Here is a 27,773-nt window from a genome sequence, read left to right as displayed (position 1 = left end):
AATCAGTAATTCTTAACATCATCACATAGATGCATGATCATCGTTTCTTACTACATTTGCATCTGTTTAGAAGAACTAGCAACACAACAGAAAAAGATATAGAATGTTAATATAGAGAAAAGAAATAAAAGTAATAATAATAGTAAAAAAAAAAAAACCTATAGCTCGGATGCAGCTTCATTCAGTGTTTTAACATGATTACTTTACAATTAGGTATTATTGTGCTGTCCATTTTTGAGTTTTTGTATCTAGTCCTGTTGCAGAGTCTGTATCCCTTCAGCTCCAATTACCCATTATCTTACCCTGTTTCTAACTCCTGCTGGACTCTGTTACCAATGACATATTCCAAGTTTATTCTCGAATGTCCGTTCACATCATTGGGACCATACAGTATTTGTCCTTTAGTTTTTGGCTAGACTCACTCAGCATAATGTTCTCAAGGTCCATCCATGTTATTACATGCTTCATAAGTTTATCCTGTCTTAAAGCTGCATAATATTCCATCGTATGTATATACCACAGTTTGTTTAGCCACTCGTCTGTTGATGGACATTTTGGCTGTTTCCATCTCTTTGCAATTGTAAATAACGCTGCTATAAATATTGGTGTGCAAATGTCCGTTTGTGTCTTTGCCCTAAAGTCCTTTGAGTAGATACCCAGCAATATGGCAATTTTATATTCAGCTTTTTGAGGAACCGCCAAACTGCCTTCCACAGTGGTTGCACCATTTGACATTCCCACCAACAGTGGATAAGTATGCCTCTTTCTCCGTATCCTCTCCAGCACTTTTCTGTTTTGTTGATAATGGCCATTCTGGTGGGTGTGAGATGATATCTCATTGTGGTTTTGATTTGCGTTTCTCTAATGGTCAGGGACATTGAGCATCTCTTCATGTGCCTTTTGGCCATTTGTATTTCCTCTTCTGAGAGGTGTCTGTTCAAGGTAATTGGGTTGCCTGTCTCTTTGTTGTTGAGTTGAACAATCTCTTTATAAATTCTGGATACTAGACCTTTATCTGATATGTCGTTTCCAAATATTGTCTCCCATTGTGTAGGCTGTCTTTCTACTTTTTGATGAAGTTCTTTGATGCACGAAAGTGTTTAATTTTGAGGAGCTCCCATTTATTTATTTCCTTCTTCAGTGCTCTTGCTTTAGGTTTAAGGTTCATAAAACCGCCTCCAATTGTAAGTTTCGTAAGATATCTCCCTACATTTTCCTCTAACTGTTTTATGGTCTTAGACCTAATGTTTAGATCTTCGATCCGTTTTGAGTTAACTTTTGTATAGGGTGTGAGATATGGGTCTTCTTTCATTCTTTTGCCTATGGATATCCAGTTGTCTAGGCACCATTTATTGAAGAGACTGTTCTGTCCCAGGTGAGTTGGCTTGACTGCCTTATCAAAGATCAAATGTCCATAGATGAAAGGGTCTATATCTGAGCACTCTGTTCGATTCCATTGGTCGATATATCTATCTTTATGCCAATACCATGCTGTTTTGACCACTGTGGCTTCATAATATGCCTTAAAGTCAGGCAGCGCGAGACCTCCAGCTTCGTTTTTTTTTCCTCAAGATATTTTTAGCAATTCGGGGCACCCTGCCCTTCCAGATAAATTTGCTTATTGGTTTTTCTATTTCTGAAAAATAAGTTGTTGGGATTTTGATTGGTATTGCATTGAATCTGTAAATCAATTTAGGTAGGATTGACATCTTAACTATATTTAGTCTTCCAATCCATGAACACGGTATGCCCTTCCATCTATTTAGGTCTTCTGTGATTTCTTTTAGCAGTTTTTTGTAGTTTTCTTTATATATGTTTTTTGTCTCTTTAGTTAAATTTATTCCTAGGTATTTTATTCTTTTAGTTGAAATTCTAAATGGGATTCGTTTCTTGATTTCCCCCTCCGCTTGTTCATTGCTAGTGTATAGAAATGCTACAGATTTTTGAATGTTGATCTTGTAACCTGCTACTTTGCTGTACTCATTTATTAGCTCTAGTAGTTTTGTTGTGGATTTTTCCGGGTTTTCGACGTATAGTATCGTATCGTCTGCAAACAGTGATAGTTTTACTTCTTCCTTTCCAATTTTGATGCCTTGTATTTCTTTTTCTTGTCTAATTGCTCTGGCTAGAACCTCCAACACAATGTTGAATAATAGTGGTGATAGTGGACATCCTTGTCTTGTTCCTGATCTTAGGGGGAATGTTTTCAATTTTTCCCCTTTAAGGATGATATTAGCTGTGGGTTTTTCATATATTCCCTCTATCATTTTAAGGAAGTTCCCTTGTATTCCTAACCTTTGAAGTGTTTTCAACAGGAAAGGATGTTGAATCTTGTCAAATGCCTTCTCTGCATCAATTGAGATGATCATGTGATTTTTCTGCTTTAATTTGTTGATATGGTGTATTACATTAATTGATTTTCTTATGTTGAACCATCCTTGCATACCTGGGATGAATCCTACTTGGTCATGATGAATAATTCTTTTAATGTGTTGTTGGATACGATTTGCTAGAATTTTATTGAGGATTTTTGCATCTATATTCATTAGAGAGATCGGCCTGTAGTTTTCTTTTCTTGTAATATCTTTGCCTGGTTTTGGTATGAGGGTAATGTTGGCTTCATAGAATGAATTAGGTAGTTTTCCCTCCACTTCGATTTTTTTGAAGAGTTTGAGGAGAGTTGGTACTAATTCTTTCTGGAATGTTTGATAGAATTCACATGTGAAGCCGTCTGGTCCTGGACTTTTCTTTTTAGGAAGCTTTTGAATGACTGCTTCAATTTCTTTACTTGTGATTGGTTTGTTGAGGTCATCTATCTCTTCTTGAGTCAAAGTTGGTTGTTCATGTCTTTCCAGGAACCCGTCCATTTCCTCTAAATTGTTGTATTTATTAGCGTAAAGCTGTTCATAGTATCCTGTTATTACCTCCTTTATTTCTGTGAGGTCAGTAGTTATGTCTCCTCTTCCATTTCTGATCTTATTTATTTGCATCCTCTCTCTTCTTCTTTCTGTCAATCTTGCTAAAGGCCCATCAATCTTATTGATTTTCTCATAGAACCAACTTCAGGCCTTATTGATTTTCTCTATTGTTTTCAATTTCATTTATTTCTGCTCTAATCTTTGTTATTTCTTTCCTTTTGCTTGCTTTGGGGTTAGTTTGCTGTTCTTTCTCCAGTTCTTCCAAGTGGACAGTTAATTCCTGCATTTTTGCCTTTTCTTCTTTTCTGATATAGGCATTTAGGGCAATAAATTTCCCTCTTAGCACTGCCTTTGCTGCGTCCCATAAGTTTTGATATGTTGTGTTTTCATTTTCATTCGCCTCGAGGTATTTGCTTATTTCTCTAGCAATTTCTTCTTTGACCCACTCGTTGTTTAGGAGTGTGTTGTTGAGCCTCCACGTATTTGTGAATTTTCTGGTACTCCACCTATTATTGATTTCCAACTTCATTCCTTTATGATCCGAGAAAGTGTTGTGTATGATTTCAATCTTTTTAAATTTATTAAGACTTGCTTTGTGACCCAGCATATGGTCTATCTTTGAGAATGATCCATGAGCACTTGAGAAAAAGGTGTATCCTGCTGTTGTGGGATGTAATGTCCTATAAATGTTTGTTAAGTCTAGCTCATTTATAGTAATATTCAGATTCTCTATTTCTTTATTGATCCTCTGTCTAGATGTTCTGTCCATTGATGAGAGTGGTGAATTGAAGTCTCCAACTACTATAGTATATGAGTCTATTTCCCTTTTCAGTGTTTGCAGTGTATTCCTCACGTATTTTGGGGCATTCTGGTTCGGTGCGTAAATATTTATGATTGTTATGTCTTCTTGTTTAATTGTTCCTTTTATTAGTATATAGTGTCCTTCTTTGTCTCTTTTAACTGTTTTACATTTGAAGTCTAATTTGTTGGATATTAGTATAGCCACTCCTGCTCTTGTCTGGTTGTTATTTGCATGAAATATCTTTTCCCAACCTTTCACTTTCAACCTATGTTTATCTTTGGGTCTAAGATGTGTTTCCTGTAGACAGCATATAGAAGGATCCTGTTTTTTAATCCATTCTGCCAATCTATGTCTTTTGATTGGGGAATTCAGTCCATTGACATTTAGAGTTATTACTGTTTGGATAATATTTTCCTCTAACTTTTGCCTTTTGTATTATATATATCATATCTGATTTTCCTTCTTTCTACACTCTTTTCCATATCTCTCTCTTCTGTCTTTTCGTATCTGACTCTAGTACTCCCTTTAGTATTTATTGCAGAGCTGGCCTCTTGGTCACAAATTCTCTCAGTGACTTTTTGTCTGAGAATGTTTTAATTTCTCCCTCATTTTTGAAGGACAATTTTGCTGGATATAGGAGTCTTGGTTGGCAGTTTTTCTCTTTTAGTAATTTAAATATATCATCCCACTGTCTTCTAGCTTCCATGGTTCCTGCTGAGAAATCTACACATAGTCTTATTGGGTTTCCCTTGTATGTGAAGGATTGTTTTTCTCTTGCTGCTTTCAAGATCCTCTCTTTCTCTTTGACCTCTGACATTCTAACTAGTAAGTGTCTTGGAGAACGCCTATTTGGGTCTATTCTCAGCTGCACTTCTTGGATCTGTCATTTTAGGTCTTTCATAAGAGTTGGGAAATTTTCAGTGATAATTTCTTCCATTAGTTTTTCTCCTCCTTTTCCCTTCTCTTCTCCTTCTGGGACACCCACAACACGTATATTTGTGCGGTTCATATTGTCCTTGAGTTCCCTGATATCCTGTTCAAATTTTTCCATTCTTTTCCCGATAGTTTCTGTTTCTTTTTGGAATTCAGATGTTCCATCCTCCAAATCACTAATTCTATCTTCTGTCTCTTTAAATCTATCATTGTAGGTATCCTTTGTTTTTTCCATCTTTTCTACTTTATCCTTCACTTCCATAAGTTCTGTGATTTGTTTTTTCAGTTTTTCTATTTCTTCTTTATGTTCAGCCCATGTCTTCTTCATGTCCTCCCTCAATTTATCAATTTCATTTTTGAAGAGGTTTTCCATTTCTGTTCGTATATTCAGCATTAGTTGTCTCAGGTCTTGTATCTCATTTGAACTATTGGTTTGTTCCTTTGGGCCATATTCTCAATCTTCTGAGCGTGGACCGTTATCTTCTGCTGCTGGAGTCTGGGCATTTAGTCAGATTTCCCTGGGTGTTGGACCCCACAGGTTGAAAGATTTTTCTGTGAAATCTCTGGGTTCTGTTTTTCTTATCCTGCCCAGTAGGTGGCGCTCGTGGCACACGTTTGTCTCACGTGTTTGGAATGGATCCCCCCGGTCACCAATCTCCGCGGCCTGGGGATTTCCGATCCAATTCTCTCCGTTGGTTCAGGGGCCGCGCGTGGTGGGGGCGTCAGCCACCGCGGCTTGAGGGGACCCTGTGGCTGGTTGCCGGCCGCAGCGGGCCCGGGGAATTCGCCACCGGACCAGGAAGTTGCCCGCGGGGGAGGGGCATCGGTCACCGGCCGCCGCGGCCTGGGAAATTCCCCACCGGACCAGGAAGCTGCCCGCGGGGGGGCCACCGCGGCTTGGATAGCCCTCTGATCCGAGACTCGTAGCTGCGGACTCGAAGCCGAGACTCGAAGCCACCCGCAAAAGAGGGGCGCCGGCCGCCTCGACTTGGGAAACTTGCCTCTCCGAGACTCTCAGCCGGCCCGGGAAGGAGGGAGGGAGTAGCTCCGGCCGCTGCAGCTGCCGCTGCTCGGGAAATCACGCACCGCTCGGGGATCTCACCGCAGCCGAGTCTCGCAGCCAGACTAGCCATTCAGACTGGGGTACGCTGTGTGTCCATTCCCTGCCGTAGCCCCGGGAGCTGTTCTGCACTGTTTCAGTTCACCTAGTAGTTGCTTTGGAGGAGGAGGAACTAAGACGCACGTACCTTACTAAGCCGCCATCTTGGCCCCTCTCCGTCCCATAGGTTTTGATATGTTGTGTTTTCGTTTTCATTCGCCTTGAGATATTTACTAATTTCTCTTGCAATTTCTTCCTTGACCCACTGGTTGTTTAAGAGTATGTTGTTGAGCCTCCACGTATTTGTGAATTTTCTGGCACTCCACCTATTATTGATTTCCAACTTCATTCCTTTATGATCTGAGAAAGTGTTGTGTATGATTTCAATCTTTTTGAATTTATTAAGACTTGCTTTGTGACCCAGCATATGGTCTGTCTTTGAGAATGATCCATGAGCACTTGAGAAAAAGGTGTATCCTGCTGTTGTGGGATATAATGTCCTATAAATGTCTGTTAAATCTAGCTCATTTATTGTAATATTCAAATTCTCTATTTCTTTATTGATCCTCTGTCTAGATGTTCTGTCCATTGATGAGAGTGGTGAATTGAAGTCTCCAACTGTTGTGGTATATGTGTCAATTTCCCTTTTCAGTGTTTGCAGTGTTTTCCTCACGTATTTAGGGGCATTCCTGTTCGGTTCATAAATATTTATGATTGTTATGTCTTCCTGTTTAATTGTTCCTTTTATTAGTATATAGTGTCCTTCTTTGTCTCTTTTAACTGTTTTACATTTGAAGTCTAAAATGTTGAATATTAGTATAGCTACTCCTGCTCTTTTCTGGTTGTTATTTGCGTGAAATATCTTTTCCCAACCTTTCACTTTCAACCTATGTTTATCTTTGGGTCTTAGATGTATTTCCTGTAGACAGCATATAGAAGGATCCTGTTTTTTAATCCATTCTGCCAGTCTTTGTCTTTTGATTGCGGAATTCAGTCCATTGACATTTAGTGTTATTACTGTTTGGATAATATTTTCCTCTACCATTTTGCCTTTTGTATTATATATATCATATCTGATTTTCCTTCTTTCTACACTCTTCTCCATACCTCTCTCTTCTGTCTTTTCGTATCTGACTCTAGTGCTCCCTTTAGTATTTCTTGCAGAGCTGGCCTCTTGGTCACAAATTCTCTTAGTGACTTTTTGTCTGAAAATGGTTTAATTTCTCCCTCATTTTTGAAGGACAATTTTGCTGGATATAGAAGTCTTGGTTGGCCGTTTTTCTCTTTTAGTAATTTAAATATATCATCCCACTGTCTTCTAGCTTCCATGGTTCCTGCTGAGAAATCTACACATAGTCTTATTGGGTTTCCCTTGTATGTGAAGGATTGTTTTTCTCTTGCTGCTTTCAAGATCCTCTCTTTCTCTTTGACCTCTGACATTCTAACTAGTAAGTGTCTTGGAGAACGCCTATTTGGGTCTATTCTCAGCTGCACTTCTTGGATCTGTCATTTTAGGTCTTTCATAAGATTTGGGAAATTTTCAGTGACAATTTCTTCTGTTAGTTTTTCTCCTCCTTTTCCCTTCTCTTCTCCTTCTGGGACACCCACAACATGTATATTTGTGTGCTTCATATTATCATTCAGTTCCCTCATCCCCTGCTCAAATTTTTCCATTCTTTTCCCTATAGTTTCTGTTTCTTTTTGGAATTCAGATGTTCCATCCTCCAGTTCACTAATTCTAGCCTCTGCCTCTTTAAATTCACCATTGTAGGTATCCATTGTTTTTTCCATCTTTTCTACTTTGTCCTTTAATCCCATAAGTTCTGTGATTTGTTTTTTCAGACTTTCTATTTCTTCCTTTTGTTCAGCCCATGTCTTCTTCATGTCCTCCCTCAATTTATTGATTTGGTTTTTGAAGAGGTTTTCCATTTCTGTTCGTATATTCAGAATTAGTTGTCTCAGCTCCTGTATCTCATTTGAACTATTGGTTTGTTCCTTTGACTAAGCCATATCTTCAATTTTCCTGGCGTGATCCGTTATTTTTTGCTGGTGTCTGGGCATTTAATCAGATTTCCCTGGGTGTGCGACCCAGCAGGTTGAAAGATTTTCCTGTGAAATCTCTGGGCTCTGTTTTTCTTATCCTGCCCAGTAGGTGGCGTTCATCTGTCTGCGCGTCCCACCGATAAAAGATGCTGTGGCTCCTTTAACATTGGAAGACTCTCGCTGTGGGGGAGGGTCGCCAGCCGAAGCGGCTTGGGAGAGTGCTGATCCGGATCTCCCAGCCGGCCCAGGATCCGCGCGTGGCGGGGGGGGGCGCCGGCCGCCACGGCTTGGGGGAGTGCCAATCCAGATTTCCCAGCTGGCCCGGGATCCTCGCGTGGCGGGGGGTGCCGGCCGCCGCGGCTTGAGGGGACCGCCTGTCCAAATCACCCAGCCGGCCCGGGAACCTGCGCGTGGGGGGGGGGGGCGCCGGCCGCCATGGCTTGAGGGGACCGCCTGTCCAAATCTCCCAGCCGTCCCGGGAAGGAGGGAGGGAGGGGCTCCGGCCACCAGCCGCCACGGCCCGGGGAAGCACACGCCCCTCGAGGATCTCACCGCAGCGGATTCTCCCAGCCAGTTCAGCTGTTCCAGAATGGGGTACACTGTCTTTTTGGTCTCTGTCGTGGCTCCGGGAGCTGTTTTGTACCGTTTCTGTTTCTTTAGTAGCTGTTCTGGAGGAGGAACTAAGACCCGCGCGTCTTACTAAGCCACCATCTTCTCTGGAAATTTCAGGCACTTTACTTTTGAGAATTTAAGTTTCTTCATGGTCATTTAGAGAATCAAAGCAGGAAATTCTAAAACCTTAGCATTTGTTGTAATAAGACTCACATTTCTAGAAATGACAAGTAATGGAAGTCTTGATGAAGGAGCACGAGGCATATCAGTATTTTCTCATTCTTTTCCCTATGCCTGGAGATGGGGCAAAGATCTCATTCTTAAAATCCTTGCTAAATGTTCTCCTTTTAAAAACCTCCCTCTGTCACAAGGTGGAACTAATCAGCCCCTTTTCTGAGCCCCCACTGAAATTCCAAATCATGTCTATTATAAAACACTGCATTACAGTTGTTCATGCATCTCTTTCCCTCCTTGCCTCTTCCAAAAAGTAAGTCCCCTTTGAGGATCTTCCATTGTTTTTGTCCTTATGGATTTGGGACCTTACCAAAAAAACAACAACAAAAAAGCCTTTATTGTAACTTACTGGTAATAAATAAATATTAGTACTGTATTCAATCCTTCATCTCCAATCAATTTTTTTTTCTTTTTGTTTTCTTCATTATCCATTTATAGATACTCATTGTAGGGAATTTCAAAGTATAGAAATGTGAGAAGTAAAACACCTCAGATCCATTCAGTGAGAATCACCTGTCATGGGCATTTGAACATGTCTCCTTCTGGACTTTTTTTCTGTACAAAATGTAGTCATGTGGAGCGTCCAGTGGTAGTTCGTTGGTAGAATTCTCACCTGCCATGCAGGAGACCCAGCTTCAATTCCCAGCACATGCACTTCCAAAAAAAAGCAAACAAAAATTCAACAGATGGTGCTACAATAAGGGATACTCACATGGTAAAAGAATGAACTGTGACCCCATCATATAGCATACAAAAAAAAAGTAGTCATGTGATGTGTAGAACCTTACCTGCTTTTACACTCAGGTGACATTCATAGCATTTCCTCCAGGTCACTGTAAATTTCATAAGCATGATGTAAATAGATGCATAGCATTCAGTTAGTATGGGGTTAAAAAACAACTTTTGGGATTTTTTTTCCCCTAATATTTTGTCATTATAACATGACAGTAAATTTTTTTGTAATTTTGTATACATTTTGACCTAGTTCTTTAATTGAGATTCCTGTAAGTGAAATTGCTAAATCGAGGATTATGAATACTTTAAGGCTCTTAATATATTTTGCTATATAATAACCAATCTGGTTTCTTTAGCACTAAATGAATATGATTTTAATGTCCTTATACTATTATTTTTTTTTAAGTTTTTCTTCTTTAATTTGCAAGTAAAAAGTGTTTTCTTATTTTGTTACTTTTCTTTCAACAGCAAATAATTTTTTTATCCATTTGCATTTTCTCTTTTTTGTAATATCTGTATTTGTTAATTACTTTTTTTCTTTATTGATTTGTGTAGTGTTAAGAAAGATTAAATAGTACTTTACTCATATACTTTCCTACAAACATTAGAACTGAGACTTTGGCAGGAATACCATGATCTTGTTGCTTCACAGGCTGAGTTCTCAGATTTTTCTTGATGTTAAGGAAGAAGAGAATAGGCACAGACAGATGCACCTGTCCCTTATATCCTTCCTTGTGTGGACAAATGGTACTGTCTTGCAACTTAATTTTAGTGTAAAGGCTATGATAGACATGAAGAAAATCCTATAACAATAAAAGAAACTTAAATGAAAGGAGAGCTGTATCGTGGGTTAGAATGTTGAAGATAGTAGTAGCTCTTTCACATTGACCTACAGAAGCAATGTAACACCATCAAATTTCCAACAAATTTTCTCTGGTGGGACTTGATATGGTAATTTTAAACTTTATATAGGCTCTTTATTGTAATAGTAGGCAAGACAGTCTTGAAAAACATATCTTTCCAGATATCAGGACCAAAGGTCTAAAACTGAAACACCCATACTTAACATGGCCCTAATAAATGAGAGTGAAGTTCTTACAGAACAGTGGGGAATATTTCAGGAGATGGTGCTGGGAAAACTGGATATCCATGTATTTAAACAACTTTGAAATCGGACCCTGCTCCACAACACATGTAGAAGTCAGTACAGGGCAGATTAAAGACCTTCACTTGAAAGGCAAAGTCAGAGCTTTTAAAAGAAAACATAGGAGACTAAGTCTTGGGTAGGGAAGGGGTTTTTAAAATAGATATAAGGAAAATGATTGTAAATCCAACTATAAAAAAATGAGAAACTTTTCATCAAAAGAGATCATAAAGAAAGTGAACAAAAACTAACTGGGGAAGGATATTAATACATGTAACTGATAAAGGATTCATTTTCAGAATGTGTTTTGTCCTTCAACTCAGTAAGAAAGTAAGAAAGAAAATGTAGAAATTTATAGAAACATTTGAACAGATGCTTCAAGAGGAAACTAAGTAGGCGGGCCATGATGGCTCAGCAGGCAGAGTTCTCGCCTGCCATGCCTGAGACCCAGGTTTGATTCCTGGTGTCTACCCATGCAAAAAAAGAAAAGAAAAAAAAAAAGAGGAAACTAAGTGGTTAGTAAATGTATGAAACATTGTTTAACCTCTTTGTTAATTAGGGAATTAAAAATTAGATAATCAGATTAGCAAAAGATTGTTAAATATGATAGTATTGAGTGTTGGTGAGATTGTGAAGCAGCGAGAACTCATATACTGCTGGTAATCTTGGAAAATGAATCAGCACCACCCAGTGAAGTTGAGCATACTCTCATCACTCTGTGATTCTGCTTCCTAGAATATACCTTAGAGATACTTGCGTGACACACTGAGAAACATGTACAAGAATGTTCATGATCGTCTGGTGTGTGACAGCAAAAACTGGAAGCAACTCAAAAGTGCAGTAGTAGTAGAATGGATAAATGTGGTGTATTAGACCTTGTAATACCTAAGAGTGCTATAAGGTAAAAAAAATTTAGTCAGATGCATCTAGAGGGGTATATCAGATTTTTTTTTTGAGTGAAAGAAGCAAGTTATAGTTCCAAAACACAACCAAACAATATATTAGAAAAATACGTACAAAACTGGTAAAAATTTTAAAGGAAAGCTGGGAATGATAATACAAACGAGCTGGGAAGAAAAGCAGCAAAGAATAAGTTGTAATGAAGAGGGCATACAGGGGACTTCTGTTTCTTAACCTGAAGAGTGGATGCATGGGTGTTGGTTTATTATACTTTAAACTAACCATATGTTATATGCATCTTCTCTTGGTAAGATACATTTAGTAATAAGATAAAGTAATTTTTAAAATTTTGATATAGATTAAGAAGAATATTTGATAAAATAAGCAAGACAGGAGGTTTCAGGTTAACACTGAATTGTCTCTGATTTAGCAAATAGAAACTTGATTATGACAGGCAACAATGGTTTTTCTTTTGGAGTTAATAAAAAAGGTTCAAAGATTACAGATTTTACGTATCTTTTAGAAGCCCTTTTGTGAATATATAGGAAGTAGTAGTTAATATTGGAATTCTTTTTAATCCTTTAATGCTTGCATTCTTCACCAGCTGAGCATGTGTCAAGCTAGTCATTCGGGTAGTATGGTTCAGCCGGATGCACTTTATATGATGATGTGGCACCTTCATTGGGTATTCATTGGTCTTACTGGATTTTCATAGTTAATCTTCTTGCATGCTTTGCATTTCCACTGATTGCAGGAAGGAAGACAGAGAATGATAGATATACTTCCAAAGCTCATGTGGGGGCTCCTGAAGCAAAAATCAATAACCTTTGTTCTTTTTCATATGCTTTAGCTCAGGTTCAAATTGAAGGAGATTTCCTGGCATGTTCCTTTTCTATACTTGAGGAACAGCCCATGGACATGCTTCTGGGACTGGACATGCTTAAACGGCATCAGGTAATTAACAGCTTTGCTTTCTGTTTGCTTTTTTTTTTTTTTTGGTAAGTTACATGGTTTTTTGCATCGTTTCCGACTTTTCAAACCTGGAAGGGTCCTTATTAATTATTATGATGTCATACAGTGGTTGAAAGTATATATATTAGTAGAATCTATTTTTGTGAATATGTTAAATCTTGCTATCTGTTTCAAAATTCTAATGGACAATTTTGTTCCCTTGTATAATTTTAGATTCTTATTCGATCTCAGCTAGTTTTGTGATAGATTTTTAAAGAGCTTTAGATAATACAGAATGATGATTTCACTGCAAGTGTTAAGTTTAGTAAATCATTAGTAACCTTAGATACTGTCAAACACTACTTGGTAGGAAGATCTTCAAAGTGAAGGAATCTGTACATATGATTTTGGGAGTGAAAATGTCCAATAGTGAGAGAATAATTCATAAATACATTAATTTATGGTGATATATATTTTTCTACTCTGAAGGCTAATAATTTATTTTAAGGTATACCCCGCCTCATTGAAGAAGCAATTAGCAGCCACTGGGCAATAAAATTTTTCATAGTACAGTTTCATATCTTGACAATATTTTTATGTCACTGATACTTTTAAAAAATTCTTATATGTTAAATTCCTGTAAAATAACATGGGTTATATTAATATTTTAATCAAGATACAGCATTCTAAATAGAAGGAATGAGTGCATGTGTATGTGTGTGTATATATATAAAACCTAATTTATTAACTTGTTGCTACCTTTCCGTATTGCATCCTTTTTTGGTCATGTATAGACCAGCAGTCTCCAACATTATAGACATAGTCATTTTTGTCTGCAACTGTCCTATATTAAAAAGAAAGGATAGCCTAAATATGAAATACAACTTCTTTAGAGCTTGCATTGCACTTTTGAGACCCCTAGTTTAGAGTTTAAATATTAAGCTATACTTTACATGATAAGTGGAAGAAGCAAGATGAAAAATTGTGTAAATAGTATGGGCTCAATTTTATAAGAAAAAAATCGTGTTTCTAATAGGTGAGACTACTGATTGATCATGTTTGGCATTTTTCCAAATTTTGTACAGTGAGCATGTAATACATTTATGATCAGAAATGAACATATGTGTTAAAGACAAATAAATATAAACTGTGTCCTATGAAGCTTAGCCTTCTATAAATTTGAATATTTAAAAAAAATGAAATTAACAGACAATATCACCTAGGTTAATGTCTTAATACTTTTATATATAATAGTTTTTTCCCCCTATCTTTTTCCTGTCATTGTTGCTCTATGTGAATGGTGTAACAAAATTCAGAATCAAGATATTTTGCATTGCCTTTTATTTTCTATCATCATTCTTTGGTTTCTTCCATCTAAGTGTTCCATTGACCTCAAAAAAAATGTACTCGTGATCGGCACTACGGGCTCACAGACCACCTTCCTTCCTGAGGGAGAGCTGCCAGAGTGTGCCAGGTTGGCATATGGGGCTGGACGAGAAGAGATGCGACCAGAGGATATTGCAGACCAGGAATTAGCAGAAGCCCTTCAAAAATCTGTAGAGGATGCAGGTATTTGGAATGGCCGAGCTCTTGTGTAAAACCTGTGTTATTGGTGGGTGAACCAGGGAATGCGACTTCAGAAGAGGGGTAGGAACCTTTCCAGTTAGTAATCAGTCTTGTCCAGTAGTAGATATGTTCATTGTTTGTCCTCTTACCTTCACCCATTCTTATTTCAATTAAAAACAAACAAAAAAGCTGTTTCAACAGATCAAGAAACATCAATCCGTTGTTCTGGGCAAAATAGACTGGGAGTTATTTGCTTAGGCACATTTTTGTAGGCTTCCTAAAATCATTTCTTTTTCTAAAGGAAGTTATAATAGCAAGTATGCACTTCCTTTTGAGTTCAGCAATATTTCCTTGAAAATTTATTTCCTTTTCTTAGGTCCATTTATTTTGAAGGATAGCAGCCTTGACCTTTTTGATATTTACTGAAAATGCTTCACCAAAGACAGAAGAACCAACAATAATAAGGAAGCATAATTGAACATTAATCAAAATGCCGTGTTTTTGCTATTAAGATCATAGCAGTGTGTCATTGAACCATTTTAGAACATTATAACTGTTAAAATCAAGCCACTTATACTTTTTTTCTAAGTCTTGATTGTATGGCCTATTTAAATTGGAAGACTAAGCCAAGTTTTCTGGATAAAATGGAGCAACAGAGTTTTGCAGAAATCCCACTTCCATGGATAACTTTCCCCCCATCTGTTACAGAAAAGCGACTCTGGGATGCATTTTCTAGAAGCTGAAAATAATTAACTTTTATGTTTGGGTTATTTTAAAGTCTTGAGCTGGAATTACATCATCACTATGACTAATATCACACATTGCTTTTTCTGGTAGAATAAAATGTATGAGAGTTACAGGTTCAGGGAATATCTCTCTCCTAAAGATGAAAGAGGATGTGGTCTTTAAAAATAAGCAGCCAGGTTATCTGTTAACTTGTGTTTGTTACTAGAAAACTTACATTCTTGAGGCTCTTTGGAATGGGCATGGATGGCTTTGGCATTTTCTAAGCTGGCCTTGTTCTGAATCTACTCCACCACTTTTTGGCTTAGTTTTTGTTTTGTTTTGTTTTTTAACATGGGCAGTCACCGGGAATCGAACCCAGGTCCTCTGGCATGGCAGGCAAGCATTCTTGCCTGCTGAGCCACCGTGGCCCGCCCATGGCTTAGTTTTATATGGGCAGTACAGTTTTGGTTGTAACTTAAGTATTTGGTAGGAAGAGGAGAATCCTGAACAACCAGAGAGGGGGAAACTAACTTGATAGTTCTAATCTTCCCTGTAAGGTAAATTTGAGTACATTTGACATAGCTATTTACAAGGGTTTTTTTTTTTCCGGGTAATTTGTCATCTTAATTCTAATGTTTCTGTTAGTATATTCCTATTTGGGGAAATTTCTGGTTTTCCCCTCATAGTCTCCATGCTTTTATTTGAGAAATACTAGCTGATACAGTAATATTTTCTAACGTTTACCTTCTTTAGGTAATTACCTCCTTTTGATGAAAAAGTTTAGGTGATTAAATTAGAACCAAAGATGTGTAAAGAATTTTTAAAAAATGGCGTTTTACCCATGTGACCTTTTGTTACTGTTATGTATGGCTTATGTTAATTTTTGAAATATATAACTACTGAAATAATTCTACAATGTCATATCCTGTTTGTTGGGAATATCGATTTCCGAGTATCATCAAAATAAACACTCTGGACCTAGTAGGTGAAAGTTTTCCTGAAAGCTGTTTCTTTGATGAATACTTTACACCAAAGTGTCTTCATATTTTCTATCAATTGAAAAATAATTCAGAATAGGAGCTGTATCCAAAATGTTTTCTAAAAACTGATTAAAAGATAAAGAAGATAAGCCAGGATAGAATTTGATAGGTTTGATTTGTTTTCTTTTAAAAATAAATCTAAACTGAGAAAGAAATTTGGAAACACAACTACATGTATTCACTCACTTTATTCCATAAGATTTTCATATCACATAATTCTGTCTAATAGGTCTATGGAGGCCCTTTTTTCACCTGTCTTATATGTTTGCCCATGAATTGTCTGTGTGTAGGTGTGTAAAATTTCTTTCCAAGATTATTGAAATCTGTTGAAGTTGATGCATTGCTTTATGTATGAGAATTGAAGCAACTGACAGACTTTTGATGTCCAAACTACAGAAACATTCCTCAACTTCGATTCTATCAGTTGCTGATTTTAAAGATGGCAAAGGAATGGAGATTATAACCCTGCATGCTGTGTGGTTTGCATTGTTAACCCAAGTTTGCTTGTCTGTTTCCTAATTCAAACAGAGCGTCAGAAGCCATGATGCATGTAGTGTGTGTGTGCTGCAGCTGGAGTGGGCCCCAGACCAGGTATTTATAGACACCGCGTTAAGCCTTCCATCTAGTCATCATCTGTGGTCGGAAAGTCTCTATACATGCAGCAGTTTGGGCACTTAGCTTTGGTCACTTACCATTTCACCTTGTTTAATCTGGTTACAACTAGCCTGTATATATATTTGTATGTTGGCATACATACATATGTAAGTATAATTTCCTTTTTAAAATGTTATCAATTATTAGATCATTCTAAGGAAAAAAATGCCCATTATCCCTACCACATCTGACCATTGTGAATATCATATTAAGAATATTGATACCTTGGCATTTGTTGTTGGAGATAACTGTGCTGCTTTGTTTGGATGTCCTAAGTCCCTTTCCTCTGAAGTTGTTTTTTCACATTACTGCCCACAACTACCTGGTGTTGCTTAGGAGCAGAAATTTTCATTATTTTTGAAAGACTAGGAGGACATTTAGGCCATGTGACTTGTCCATGGTCACAGAGTCAACAGCATAAGTGGACTTTATGTTTTATCCCAACAACAAGAACTGGGACTTTGCATTTCCCTCTCTCTCTCCCTGGCTCAACAGACTTTCCACAGGAGGCACTTTGCTTCTGTTTCCCTGTGGTATAAATATGGTCAGCATCAGCCTGAGTATATTAACTGATATATTAAGAAGAGGAAAGGTGGTCTTTGAAACTACCCACCTAGGAATTTATAGGGTTATGCAGGCTGGTTGTAATTAGATACATAGCATTTAATTTTTTTTTTTTTTTTTTTCGTTTTAAGGCTGGGTTAAAAGCAGGCATAGTTTAATTATTTTTAATATCCATCATACTCATCCTCTTCTGTTATCCTGTAGTACTGACCCAGTCGTCCCTACATTTAAGACTTAGGCCAGTGAAACTGACCATCTCAGCTACAGGAGGACTTTTGCTACTTTCATAATGAGTACAAAATCCACTGAGGCCATGTTCGCCTTGACCTCACCTGGTTGCTTAAAACTGATGTATGAGTGCCAGAAACCATTAGCAGACCCTGCTGTGTTGCTAATGTGGCTATTTCACTTTAATGCATTTTTTGTTGTTGTTAGCATTAGCTCAAAATTGAACCTCTTTGGAAGTCAGCTTTAGGGATTGATAAATAAAACTCGTAACTATGTCTAGACTCTAATGGCTATGGTTTAAACTAAGATAAATGCTGTTTTCTTATTGATCCCTAAACTAAAAGTAAGGTAAGATTATTTCATAAGAAGTCAGTAACTTTCTAACATGTTTTATCTTCTCCTCCTGTTAACTAGCGTTTGGTTAGAATGATTTAGAGCCTTTTGAATCATAACCGCATTGCTTCATAACTACTTAAATCCATGTTGGATGCTAACATTCAGCACAAAGCATTTGAGTTGTCTGTGCCCTAATAGTCTATTGGGAAGTCATTTTTGCTCCCAGCCTTTTGACTTTTAATTGAATATTTTATAACTGCATAGAGGACAACTTTTAACTGGAGTAATGGAAAAATGGGAAGATGTAACTGATGTTTAATGGCATCATATGATGTTTACACTGAGCTAGTATTTAAACCTACCATATTGTGTGAGTAGAGGTCAGAAAGTTATAATGAATCAAAATAGTCATTGCCTGTTGAAAACCTATGATGAACTGTCTCCTCTGCCCCACCTTCCCTTGTACTTAATGTCCTTAAATGTTCTTTCTTAGTGTACTGCCTTAATGTGATAAAGTAACTGATAGTCCTTTTAAAGTTATATTACTTGGTAGGGTAATGATTGAGATTTAATCTATTTGATCTTTAGCTTACTTTTGTTCTCTAAGTCACATGCAATTTTATCATGATTTGGGAGAAGCCTGGTTTGAAATAAAATAAATAGAATGTTTGCATGTCTGTCTTATAGAGGTCCCTGAACATTGCATCCTTATTCTCTTTATAATTCCTCTTCTGTCCAGATATACCTGATTTTAGACTTCTCATTTATAACCTTATTTTTTCACATTTGAAACATGAAAAGTGCATATTGGCATGAGAATTTTTCTAGTGCAGAGATTCTTAGGATTTATAATGTGCTTAAGAATCACTTGAGGAATTTGTTGAAAATGCAGATTAAATGGTTTATTCCCAAGGATGGGGCTCCAGAGTCTGAGTGTTTAACAGGCACCTCAGGTGATTTTAGAGCAAGTGAGAGAGAACACACTTGGAGAGACAGAGTTCTGAGCCCACTGTGAATAAAGACACATAAATATCTTTCAGTCCTGAGCACTAAGCCAGCCAATACGTGGATGCCTATTTACTATTGAATTTGAACAATCATTTTTAATTAAAATATCCAGCGTTTTGTTAAGAATATGCCTACCTGTTATTCCAGTGTTGTGATGTTGAATGGTCTACTACATTGAGAATGGTTCATGTATTTTTTTTTATCATGTCTACGAGTATAAGACACGCCTGAACTTTAAGGACCTGATTTTATTCTATTCTGTTTAGATTTGAGTCCTCTGCTAATTTAGTGGTCTTTGTTACATGCTAATTAATTCTTTTCTTTTCCCCTTTGTTCCATATAGAGAAAAGCGGTAAAGAAACTACCTCACTGGGAATGTCATCATTACCAACTTCAGATGGATGTAACCATCCGGTCCATCCCTCAGGACAAAGTCCTGAGACTGGTAATCCTACGAGTCTTGCTCGCTCTGTCTCTGCTTCAGTCTGCCCGATCAAGCCCAGTGACCCAGGTAGCATTGAACCTAAAGCTGTCAAGGCTTTGAAGGCTTCAGCTGAATTCCAGATAACCTCTAAAAAGAGAGAACTTCTTCCTCTACAGGATCTTTCTGATAGTGCTTCTTCAGCAGACAATGTTCTAGCACACCAGAGTCCAGCTATGCCTTTGCAGAATTCATCAAAAGAAGCAGTTGTTTCAGATAATCTAAAGAAATTTCCTGCTGAAAAAAGCACCCAGGACCCCAAATTTCATCTCTACACAAGATGGGAAGCTAGTTTATCCATCACAACTACTACGATACATGGGTCACAGATGTTTCCAGGTGAAAATGGTCAGCATTCAGAGTATCAGAATCAGAGTCAAGTTAATGGCCTTCAACAGCACAATGAACCAGGGAATGAACAGCGTGATGTTGCACAACTGAATGCTCCATGTGACCGAGAACACCTTTGTAACATAGGAGACCTTGAACTTCTTGGAGAAAGTCAACAGAACCAACAGAAAAATGTTGATTTAGAAGCTGAGATGAAAGGAGACAGGCTACGGCAGAATGTGGACCTTGCAGGTATAGAGAAAAATAATCTACCTTCAGGATGCTTTGGCTGCTCAAATTCAGAAACATTTATGGAAGTAGATGTTGTTGAACAATCCCTAGATGCTGGGCTTAATTCAGTAGGTAGTCAGAATGCCAAGGTTAACATTGGTGCAGCTGAACTCACCTTAGATAATCCCTTGATGGAAATAGAAGCCTCGAAATGTGACCCTTCATCTGAAAGTTTAAGTAATTCCGTTTCCACTCAGGACTTACAGCTCCCAGAAAGTAATATTGAAATGTCTGGAACAAATAAAAAATATGGCAATTGCTCCCCCTCTTTAAGTCTCTGTGGCAGTTGTCAGCCCTCTGTGGAGTCAGCAGAGGAATCTTGTTCATCTATAACAGCAGCCTTGAAGGAACTTCATGAACTTTTGGTCGTTAGTAATAAACCAGGTTCAGAAAATATATCTGAAGAAGTTCTGTGTCAATCAGAAACAGTAGCTGAGGGCCAACCGGTTGTTAAGGACCTTTCTGAAAGATGGATCCAAACCGAGCATCTTATAACTACCCAGAATGAACAGGGTCCACAAGTCTCTCTTCATCAAGCTGTACATGTATCAGTGAAAACAGAAAAATTAACAGGTACTTCACCTGGTGCTGGAATAGAAGATACAGAAAATATTAACTATAGGGGCACAGGTGATGGCATGTCAGCTGATAAGGAAGATGTCCCCAAGTCTAGGGAGTCAATAACTGAGAGCAGTTCTGTCACTGTATCCTCAGCTAAAATGTCTAGTCAGCTACATTGCAGGTTAAGTGCAGAAATCTCACCCAGGCTTTCAGCAGGTGAGGAAGATGCACTCAGTCAGACTTCTGAGCAAACTAAGTCCTTGCCATCCAGTTTCATATTGGTTAAAGACTTGAGTCAGGGCATACAGAATCCAATAACAGACAGACCTGTAACCAGGGAAAATGTCTGTCCTGAAGTGGCAAGGTCATTTCTTGAATTTGAACCACCTATCAGCCATCTGTCATCAAATCCCTCTATTCTACAACCATTAATTTTTCCTGCTGCGGACATTGACCGAATTCTCCGTGCTGGCTTTACTTTGCAGGAAGCTCTTGGGGCTTTGCATAGAGTTGGTGGAAATGCAGATCTTGCTCTTCTTGTTTTGTTAGCAAAGAACATTGTAGTTCCTACGTAACCATGGAAAGGTGGGCTAGACCATACTCCATTCCCTTAAGAAAAGTAGACATACACACGTGCACACACACTCACACATATACAATATATGTAGAAACCTGCAAGCAGAATGTTGAGCCAGATTTTTTTTAAAGATTTCTTTCGGCCAAAGTAATTTATGATCTCTTGTCTGATGAATTTGTCTATTCTATTTGTTAAAATTTGGGCCTTTTAAAATGTATTGGCAGTATGTGCATACAAAAGCTTTTTATTCTCATTAAGATGATGTATTCTGGAATAAAATTGATGGTTTTGTGAATAGCATACCATTTTAGAATAAGAGTGAATGCTTTGAAAAGCAGAAGCCACAAAAAGTCCCACCACCCGTTCAGCTAAAATCAGATCAACTTAACACTGTGTCTGGTTGTGCTGTAGGCAATCTAAGGCTTATTGACTCGGTTGTCAAGTTACAAGCTTCTGACCACATAATTTGGTATTTGGAAATATACGCAGTGCCCTGTATATTATGACTTATTGATTATAACAGGAAATTGAAGAATAATTGAATAATATCTCCTAGAGTGGTATGTTTTTATTTGTGTGCTTAGAATTTGACATTTTAATGGAATGAGTGGGGAGGTTTGTTTAAAACTTGGGCTACTTTGTGCATCACAGGCTGCTGCTTGGATTGCCAAATATCTTATTACACTTGGTGGTACATTGTTGGAGAATTAACATTAGAGTGAAACATGGTGCTTCCCAAGTTAAAGAAAACTATAATTCCATTTATAAATATCTTGGTGATATTTCAAGAACTGTGAGTAAAAATTAATGGCCTAAGCACTGGAATTATTTAGAGATTGGGTTTGCAAGCATCTCATTGATCACACGTCAACCCTTTATAACTAATGATGAACTTCAAGTTCAGCTAATGGGTTGATTGCCATCAGTTTATTTCCCTTCTAAACTCATCTACTAGGAAGTTCTCACACTCAGTTTTAAACTGTGAACTGAGTGAAATATGTGATAACCTTGTCACCAGTTCATCTTAGTGCTTGGAATGATCATTCTATTGGGTGAGTCTCCTTCATGGCAGCGGAAATAGTAATTAGAGTTTCTGACTCAGATGGCCTTGGTAGAATTTCCCATCCCTTTCTTTCCTCAGGAGTTTCTTTTTTAAGCAAGATTCATTACATTTGTGCTTTCCATGTAGAGTGAGGGTCGGGTATGGTATATGGTGTATTTATTGTGGCCTTTTGTATAAGGACTATAGCCCTTGGAAGGCATTGTCCTTTCAGTCCCACAGTGCAATAATCCTACTAGATAGTCTGCTTCTTTCCTAGAAAAGAAACTGTTCTGTTAGGTACATAACAGGTGTCTGAAATCTTGGTTTTATTAGAGAGAATTTTGAGAATGATAATTCCTGATTCCAGATTATAGTTGGCAACATGTTTGAGACAGAAGCTTTGAAAGGATGATTTGTGAACTTAGTATTAAATGATTTTATCAGAAGTCTGACTTTTCAAAAGCTCATTTTTTCCATCAAAATTCAAGTCATCGAGCACAATCAAAATGGAAGGTCATATCTCAGGATTTTTGAAATTTTAATTTGCAGGCACTGAGAGACATTTCTACCCTATTCCAACTCTTTTCTTTTTTGCTATCATGTTTGTACGTATGTTATAAAACTTCAGTGATCAGATGGAAATTCACACAGATTCATCATGATCCTTTCTAAAGTTAGGAAGTAGTTGACAGGAGTTGCAGCTTAACCATTTTAAAGAGGGCCTCAGAATAATAGGGTAGCTAGATTATCTTTGAAATATTCTGTTAGACGATCACATGTAGACCCTTTTGCTTGCCGTACACCAAAGATGTAAGATGCACTGGGAAACTGCGTGTAGGATTTCTGTCAGCTCACTCTTAGAGCTGTGACTGAAGTCAAGTAGTTGGTGCTGTGGTTGAAACAAAATCTAGTAGCAAATCAGTGGGCCCTAGATTTGCTTTATGGGTTTGGGAATTGTTTCTAAGTTTACAGATCTTTGAGGCCATGGGATGTGGTGGATGTGCTATTGGGGGTGGGGGGGACTTACAATGACAAGAGACTCCTCCAAAAAAGCCTTCTGTAAGATCATTCTTCAGCGTTTTCTGTGTGAGTAGACCAAGCTCTAGGGCACTGCTCAGAGGCAAGGCCACTGGATTTTAACCGTGTGGAGATTTGGGAAACAGTCCCAGCTGGAATATAGAATATCAAATATCAGTCTGGTAAAGGTTTCATGACAATAGCTTTTTATGGATGTATATTTATTTTTAGGAGAAAAGTGAATAGGCCCGTGGTTTTACACGTATTCTTTTTGGAAACACTTCGAATGCGCTTAACCCTTTTGCCAAATAGCCTTGTCCCTTTTTGTCGTTTTTTTCCAACATATAATTGCTTTTGACTTTTAAAATCTTGATTCCTGTCCATCATTTATATGAAAATAAAGTTGTTGACATTGTTAGGATTTTGTATTATTTTTAAATTCAGCAGCTCTAGAACAAATGCAAAGGGTATTAAGGAACATGGCTCTAGTGAAACGTCATTGACAGTTTTATGCAATTTTAATACTTGAAGAACTCTAGAAGTACAGAAATTATAGATTAACTTCTAAGAATAAGATCAAATCATCATGAACTCATTTAATTGCCAACAGAACTGATATTGTTCAGCAATGCCCATTACTGAACAGCTTTACTGGATAGCTCCTTTTTGTAACCAGTGATGGACAGACAGCTCTGTTGTCAGAATTTACCTCCAAGTTGGTCTCTTTATTCACCAAAGAGAGGAGGGAATTTTCCCTTATAACTTTCGCAATCTCCCTCTAGTTGGTTCTTTTGTATCAGGATATGCATGGTAACCAGACAGCTACTGAGGCTGCAAATTTTGCCCATTGAAGCTGCAAAGAATTATTTCCAGTTGTAACAGTTTAGGCCTCCAGATATCAGACATCAGCCACTAGTCTCCTCATCCCAGTTTGGGCTTTAGCCACTAACATGTAAAGATAACCAGTTTCTTAGCAGAGGAAAACGGGTAAATAGTGGTTGGATATTAAAACTTTGCTGCCTTGCTGCCTACAGAGCTTTTTAGAGCTCCTCGTCTCCATATGAACTAAAGGAAGACCAAGCCCTGTGTGTTTCTTCCTAAAGAATTTCTCTAGCAAGAGGGTTACATAGAAATGAAAGGATATGATGTGAGATTTGTATTCCTGATTTTATGATAACCAATTAAAATGGAATCTGCCTGTTCTTCCCTAACCACAGCTTTCTCTCTGTAGTGAAAGCCATAAAAATATAGTTGTTTTAACTTTTCAGCTTGTGTGTATATATACATATGTAATATCACTTACACAACGGTGATTGACAAGATTCCTAGAGTTAATTTTACATAGATTAAAATTGACTGATTTTTATATCTACAGATCTATTCTTCTCTTATGGCAGTTTTTGTCTCACTATGTATATAAAAACATCCTTGCAAATAACTGCCCAGGAGAGTTGTAGTGAATTCTTATATCCTTTTCCTGTTTGCCATCTGCATTGAGAGCAAGTGAGAAAAATTGAACTGCTAGATATTTTAGATTTATCATCTGGTAGTGTATCATAAGAGAAGCTAGCTAGATTATGCATTCTTCCATTCTCTATCACAAGTACTCACCAAAAAGCCAAGTTTATTCTCTGAATGTTGGCGAATTTTAATGTAGTCTGGCTGAACTAGAAAGAGAGTTACCAAGAGTTTCCTTTCCTAGAAGATGTTACTTCATGTTAGGAGTTCCATAAAACAAAAACAGCTTTTTCTCTGAGAGAAACACTCCGATTCCCCTTAGCAACAAAGTAAATTAAAAGCACGACCTTCAGTAACTGGAAATTTAAAACATGACCCAAGTTTTATACCTTGGTGATCCCTCAGGAAGTGTTACTAGGAGTTCATTGAATAAACTAAAAGACTTAGGAGTAAACCTTGATGTACTTGATTTTTCTTTTGTGCCTTAGTTTGTACAAATAGAAGCGCCATCAAATTTTGGTGGGATAAAACTGGGTTATTGGGGTGGGGGGAGGGTATTGAAAGCTACCCTCCTGGGTATAGAGGCCATTCTGTGTATAGAGTAGTCCCAAGGCTCATCTCGGTTCATCTCGGTTAAGTTGCTCCAAAATCATCTTGCGCCTAATCATTTAAATTCCAGATAGAAGGCTTATAATCTGGATATTTGTGTCAGACATACCAAAAATGGTTTCTAGACATTTTTTTATGTTCTTTGTACTATCAGTATTGTGAAAGTTAAGGGAAAGGAAAAGCTCAAGAAAATCTTACATATTTCAATAGAAAACTAGTACTCTCTTGAAAGCTATGCAATATAAGTTTTTGAGCAAGAATACAGTGATACTACTTTTGATTCATTCATCAAATATATTGAGTGTCTCCAGTGCCAGGCACTGGTAACTAAAACATTTTATTGAAATTCTGTCTTCATGAAGCTTTCAGTCTGTTAGGAAGGTTTGAAACATATTTTAGCTTCAAGGCAAGACCTATTTTTTTCTGCCTATAAGCATGTTTTTGTTTTTAATAGTCATACTAGAGTGATTTGGTTCAAATTCAGAGCAGACTAGGAAAATCAGGCTCAAAATGGAATCAAAGAAACCAACAAAAAAGTGTTCTAATAGTTGATAGAAATACTTGAAGAGATCAGGTATTCAGAAAAACGTATAGTGCTGGGGAACAAATCGGTAGGATGGGAGGAGTAAAGTGAGTAAGTGGCAAATGATCTTAAATACCCACCAATGTTTCCTTCCATTGTGATCTCCTTCCACCCATGACTGAGGGGTGGAGAGAGCTATGGCCTCTTCCCCACTCCCTTTGAGGACAACCACTGTGAAATACAAATGCTCTGGGTTTACAGGTTTTAGCAGAGGGATTTAGTAGAATGTGCTGTTTTAAGACATGCAAGACGGGACCGGGAACGGGAATTTAGAACAGAAGAACTAGCAGTGATGGTTCTGGAACTGGATGGTGAGCAGAATTGTTTGCAAGAAGATCCAAGGCTCTGCTAAATTTGCGTCCCAGCAAAGGAGTATTGTTTAAGGTGTCACAAGTCGTAATCCTGAGGCATATAATTTGAATTTCTGGATGTTAACTCGTGATTTCTGAGGTTTACAGTTGAAAATGTTCTCAAAGGTTTATCAGTTATATATTGGTGATTGGTAATCTAGACCCTGTGAGGACTGTAAAAAGCGAGAGGATATAGGTGATGAATTTGGGGGCATGATCTTACAATATGAAGTCTGCTCGGAGAAAATGATTCAAGGACAATATAGAATGTTTCTTATACAAAAAAAAAAAAAAAACAGTTAACCGAACTACAAAAAACCTGGGGTGGGGAGTGTGGAATGCAAAATCAAAGTAATTTTACAGAACTATAAATATGTACTTAAGAAGGTTTTCATTAACTGATTTGTAGAGGGGGCATGCTGAGGTTTTTTCCCCGGGAAAAACGCAACTCAGATGGGAAATGACTTTGTTTACAAGAGTTTGTTTTACACAGAACCCTGAATGAATGCATCTGTGACCCAAAGAAAGGTAGATTTGTTTTAATTCCTTACCAGAGACAATCAGATCAGTTTGTTTTCAGATCCTTCTGTCTGAGATGACGTGATGCTGACCAGTCTTCTTTTACTTCCCCAAGAGGCCTACCATCTGAAATCCTTCTGTCTGAATGATTTGCTTTGCATTCTGTACTTCTCTTATCATCCCTTTGCAAGTCTGGTGATAACAGAGCAATTTAACATCTTGATTGAATTTGTCTTTTTACCTGCACCTTCAATGAAAATTGATTTGCTCATTTTTATTCAAAATCTCTTCATGGCAAGTTGGGCTAATGTCTTTTGCACTCAAAAAAAAAAAGAGGTTTGTTTACTAGTTTTATAGCCATATTTGGCAAATTGTAGCAAATAGAAACCCATTTCACAGTTGATTTTTCTTGCAATTTCTCATATATGGCAAGATTTTCTGACTTTTCTTCAAGTTTTGAGACTACTGCATCTTATCAGAACTAGACTGATTGGCAAATTAAGCTTGCCAGTAGCTCAGTCACTCCCATAAAGCTTTGGTTTTGAGAGTTGGGAAAACTCTGAGAACTTTAGGGAACCAAACTCAGGAATCCCAAAGTTGGTTGCATTGTGCCATTGGTTTAGAGGCTGAACATAGGACCTACCTTCACCTGAGTGAACTAGATGCATTTGGGTTTGAGTTTTTGTCAAATACTGAAATGCAAGTCAGCCCTAAATAATCAAAACACTTTATTTTCCTTTTTTAATAGGAAGTTTCTGAAGAAAAACAATGTGTAAAACATTTGATATTTAACAATAAAATTTTTTATCATAAGACTTTTGTTTGGTCAATTTCTTTTAAATTGGGGTGATGACCACTGAACTTCTGTCTATCTCTACCTCCCTGCCCCATTAAATAACTGACTTACGGCCATGTGCCTAAACCCCAGAAAAAATTGGCTTCTCAGAGCCATTAAAATGACTTCTAGATAACTACTGCAAGAAGGTAGCTATCCTCTGATGTCAAAGCTGTGCATTCTGTAGCTTACATAAGTGGTCATATGCACAGTAATAGAAATAACACTGGCAATACAGGAGATACTAATTAAGACTGTATTCTCTAGAACCAGACTGCTTGGGTTTGAACTACAGCTTTGCCAAGCAATGGCTATGTAACTTTGGGTAAGTTGCCTAACCTTTTGTGCCTCCGTTCCCTGGTTGTAGGAATTAAATGAATCAATACACGTTAAGTGTTTAGAACCGTGCCTGGCACATAATAAGTGCTCATTAGATCTTAGCCAGTGATACTCATTGTGTCACTTAAGGGATTAAATGGAACTTCCAGAGAGGGAATAACTTGTGTAACAGGGCTCTTCCATGCAGTCAGTCCCTCCAAGGTCTGAGGCTTGTGGGGCTCTGTGCTCTTCAACGTGGGAGTTGTAAGATTATCCTGCACATAAGCACCCAGCTGGCATACCAGAGAA

At 37.7% G+C, this 27,773-nt stretch overlaps 2 protein-coding genes across 2 annotated transcripts in view; both read left to right on the top strand.

Moving 5' to 3' along the window:
* DDI2 (DDI proteasomal shuttling factor 2) overlaps positions 1-16,294 on the top strand; it is a 48,855-nt gene extending 32,561 nt beyond the window's left edge. Inside the window, exons 7-9 of the mRNA XM_077151196.1 lie at positions 12,271-12,374; positions 13,751-13,940; positions 16,232-16,294. Coding sequence (XP_077007311.1) covers positions 12,271-12,374; positions 13,751-13,940; positions 16,232-16,248 — 311 coding nt within the window. The 3' untranslated portion in view covers positions 16,249-16,294. The remainder of the gene's footprint in view (positions 1-12,270; positions 12,375-13,750; positions 13,941-16,231) is intronic.
* Positions 16,295-18,868: 2,574 nt separating this feature from the next.
* On the top strand, positions 18,869-27,126 carry RSC1A1 (regulator of solute carriers 1). The gene has a single exon (XM_077151194.1). The coding sequence runs from the start codon at positions 18,869-18,871 to the stop codon at positions 20,729-20,731; it is 1,863 nt and encodes a 620-aa protein (XP_077007309.1). The 3' UTR covers positions 20,732-27,126.
* Positions 27,127-27,773: the final 647 nt, after the last annotated feature.

Source organism: Tamandua tetradactyla, chromosome 2 (assembly GCF_023851605.1).
Source record: "Tamandua tetradactyla isolate mTamTet1 chromosome 2, mTamTet1.pri, whole genome shotgun sequence".
Lineage (NCBI taxonomy): Eukaryota > Metazoa > Chordata > Mammalia > Pilosa > Myrmecophagidae > Tamandua > Tamandua tetradactyla.
The sequence above is the reverse complement of the archived record's forward strand: the minus strand, read 5'-3'. Positions and strand labels throughout refer to the sequence as shown.

Coding starts and splice junctions, on each gene's coding strand:
- RSC1A1 (XM_077151194.1), top strand. CDS start 18,869: ATGTCATCATTACCAACTTCAGATGGATGTAACCATCCGGTCCATCCC.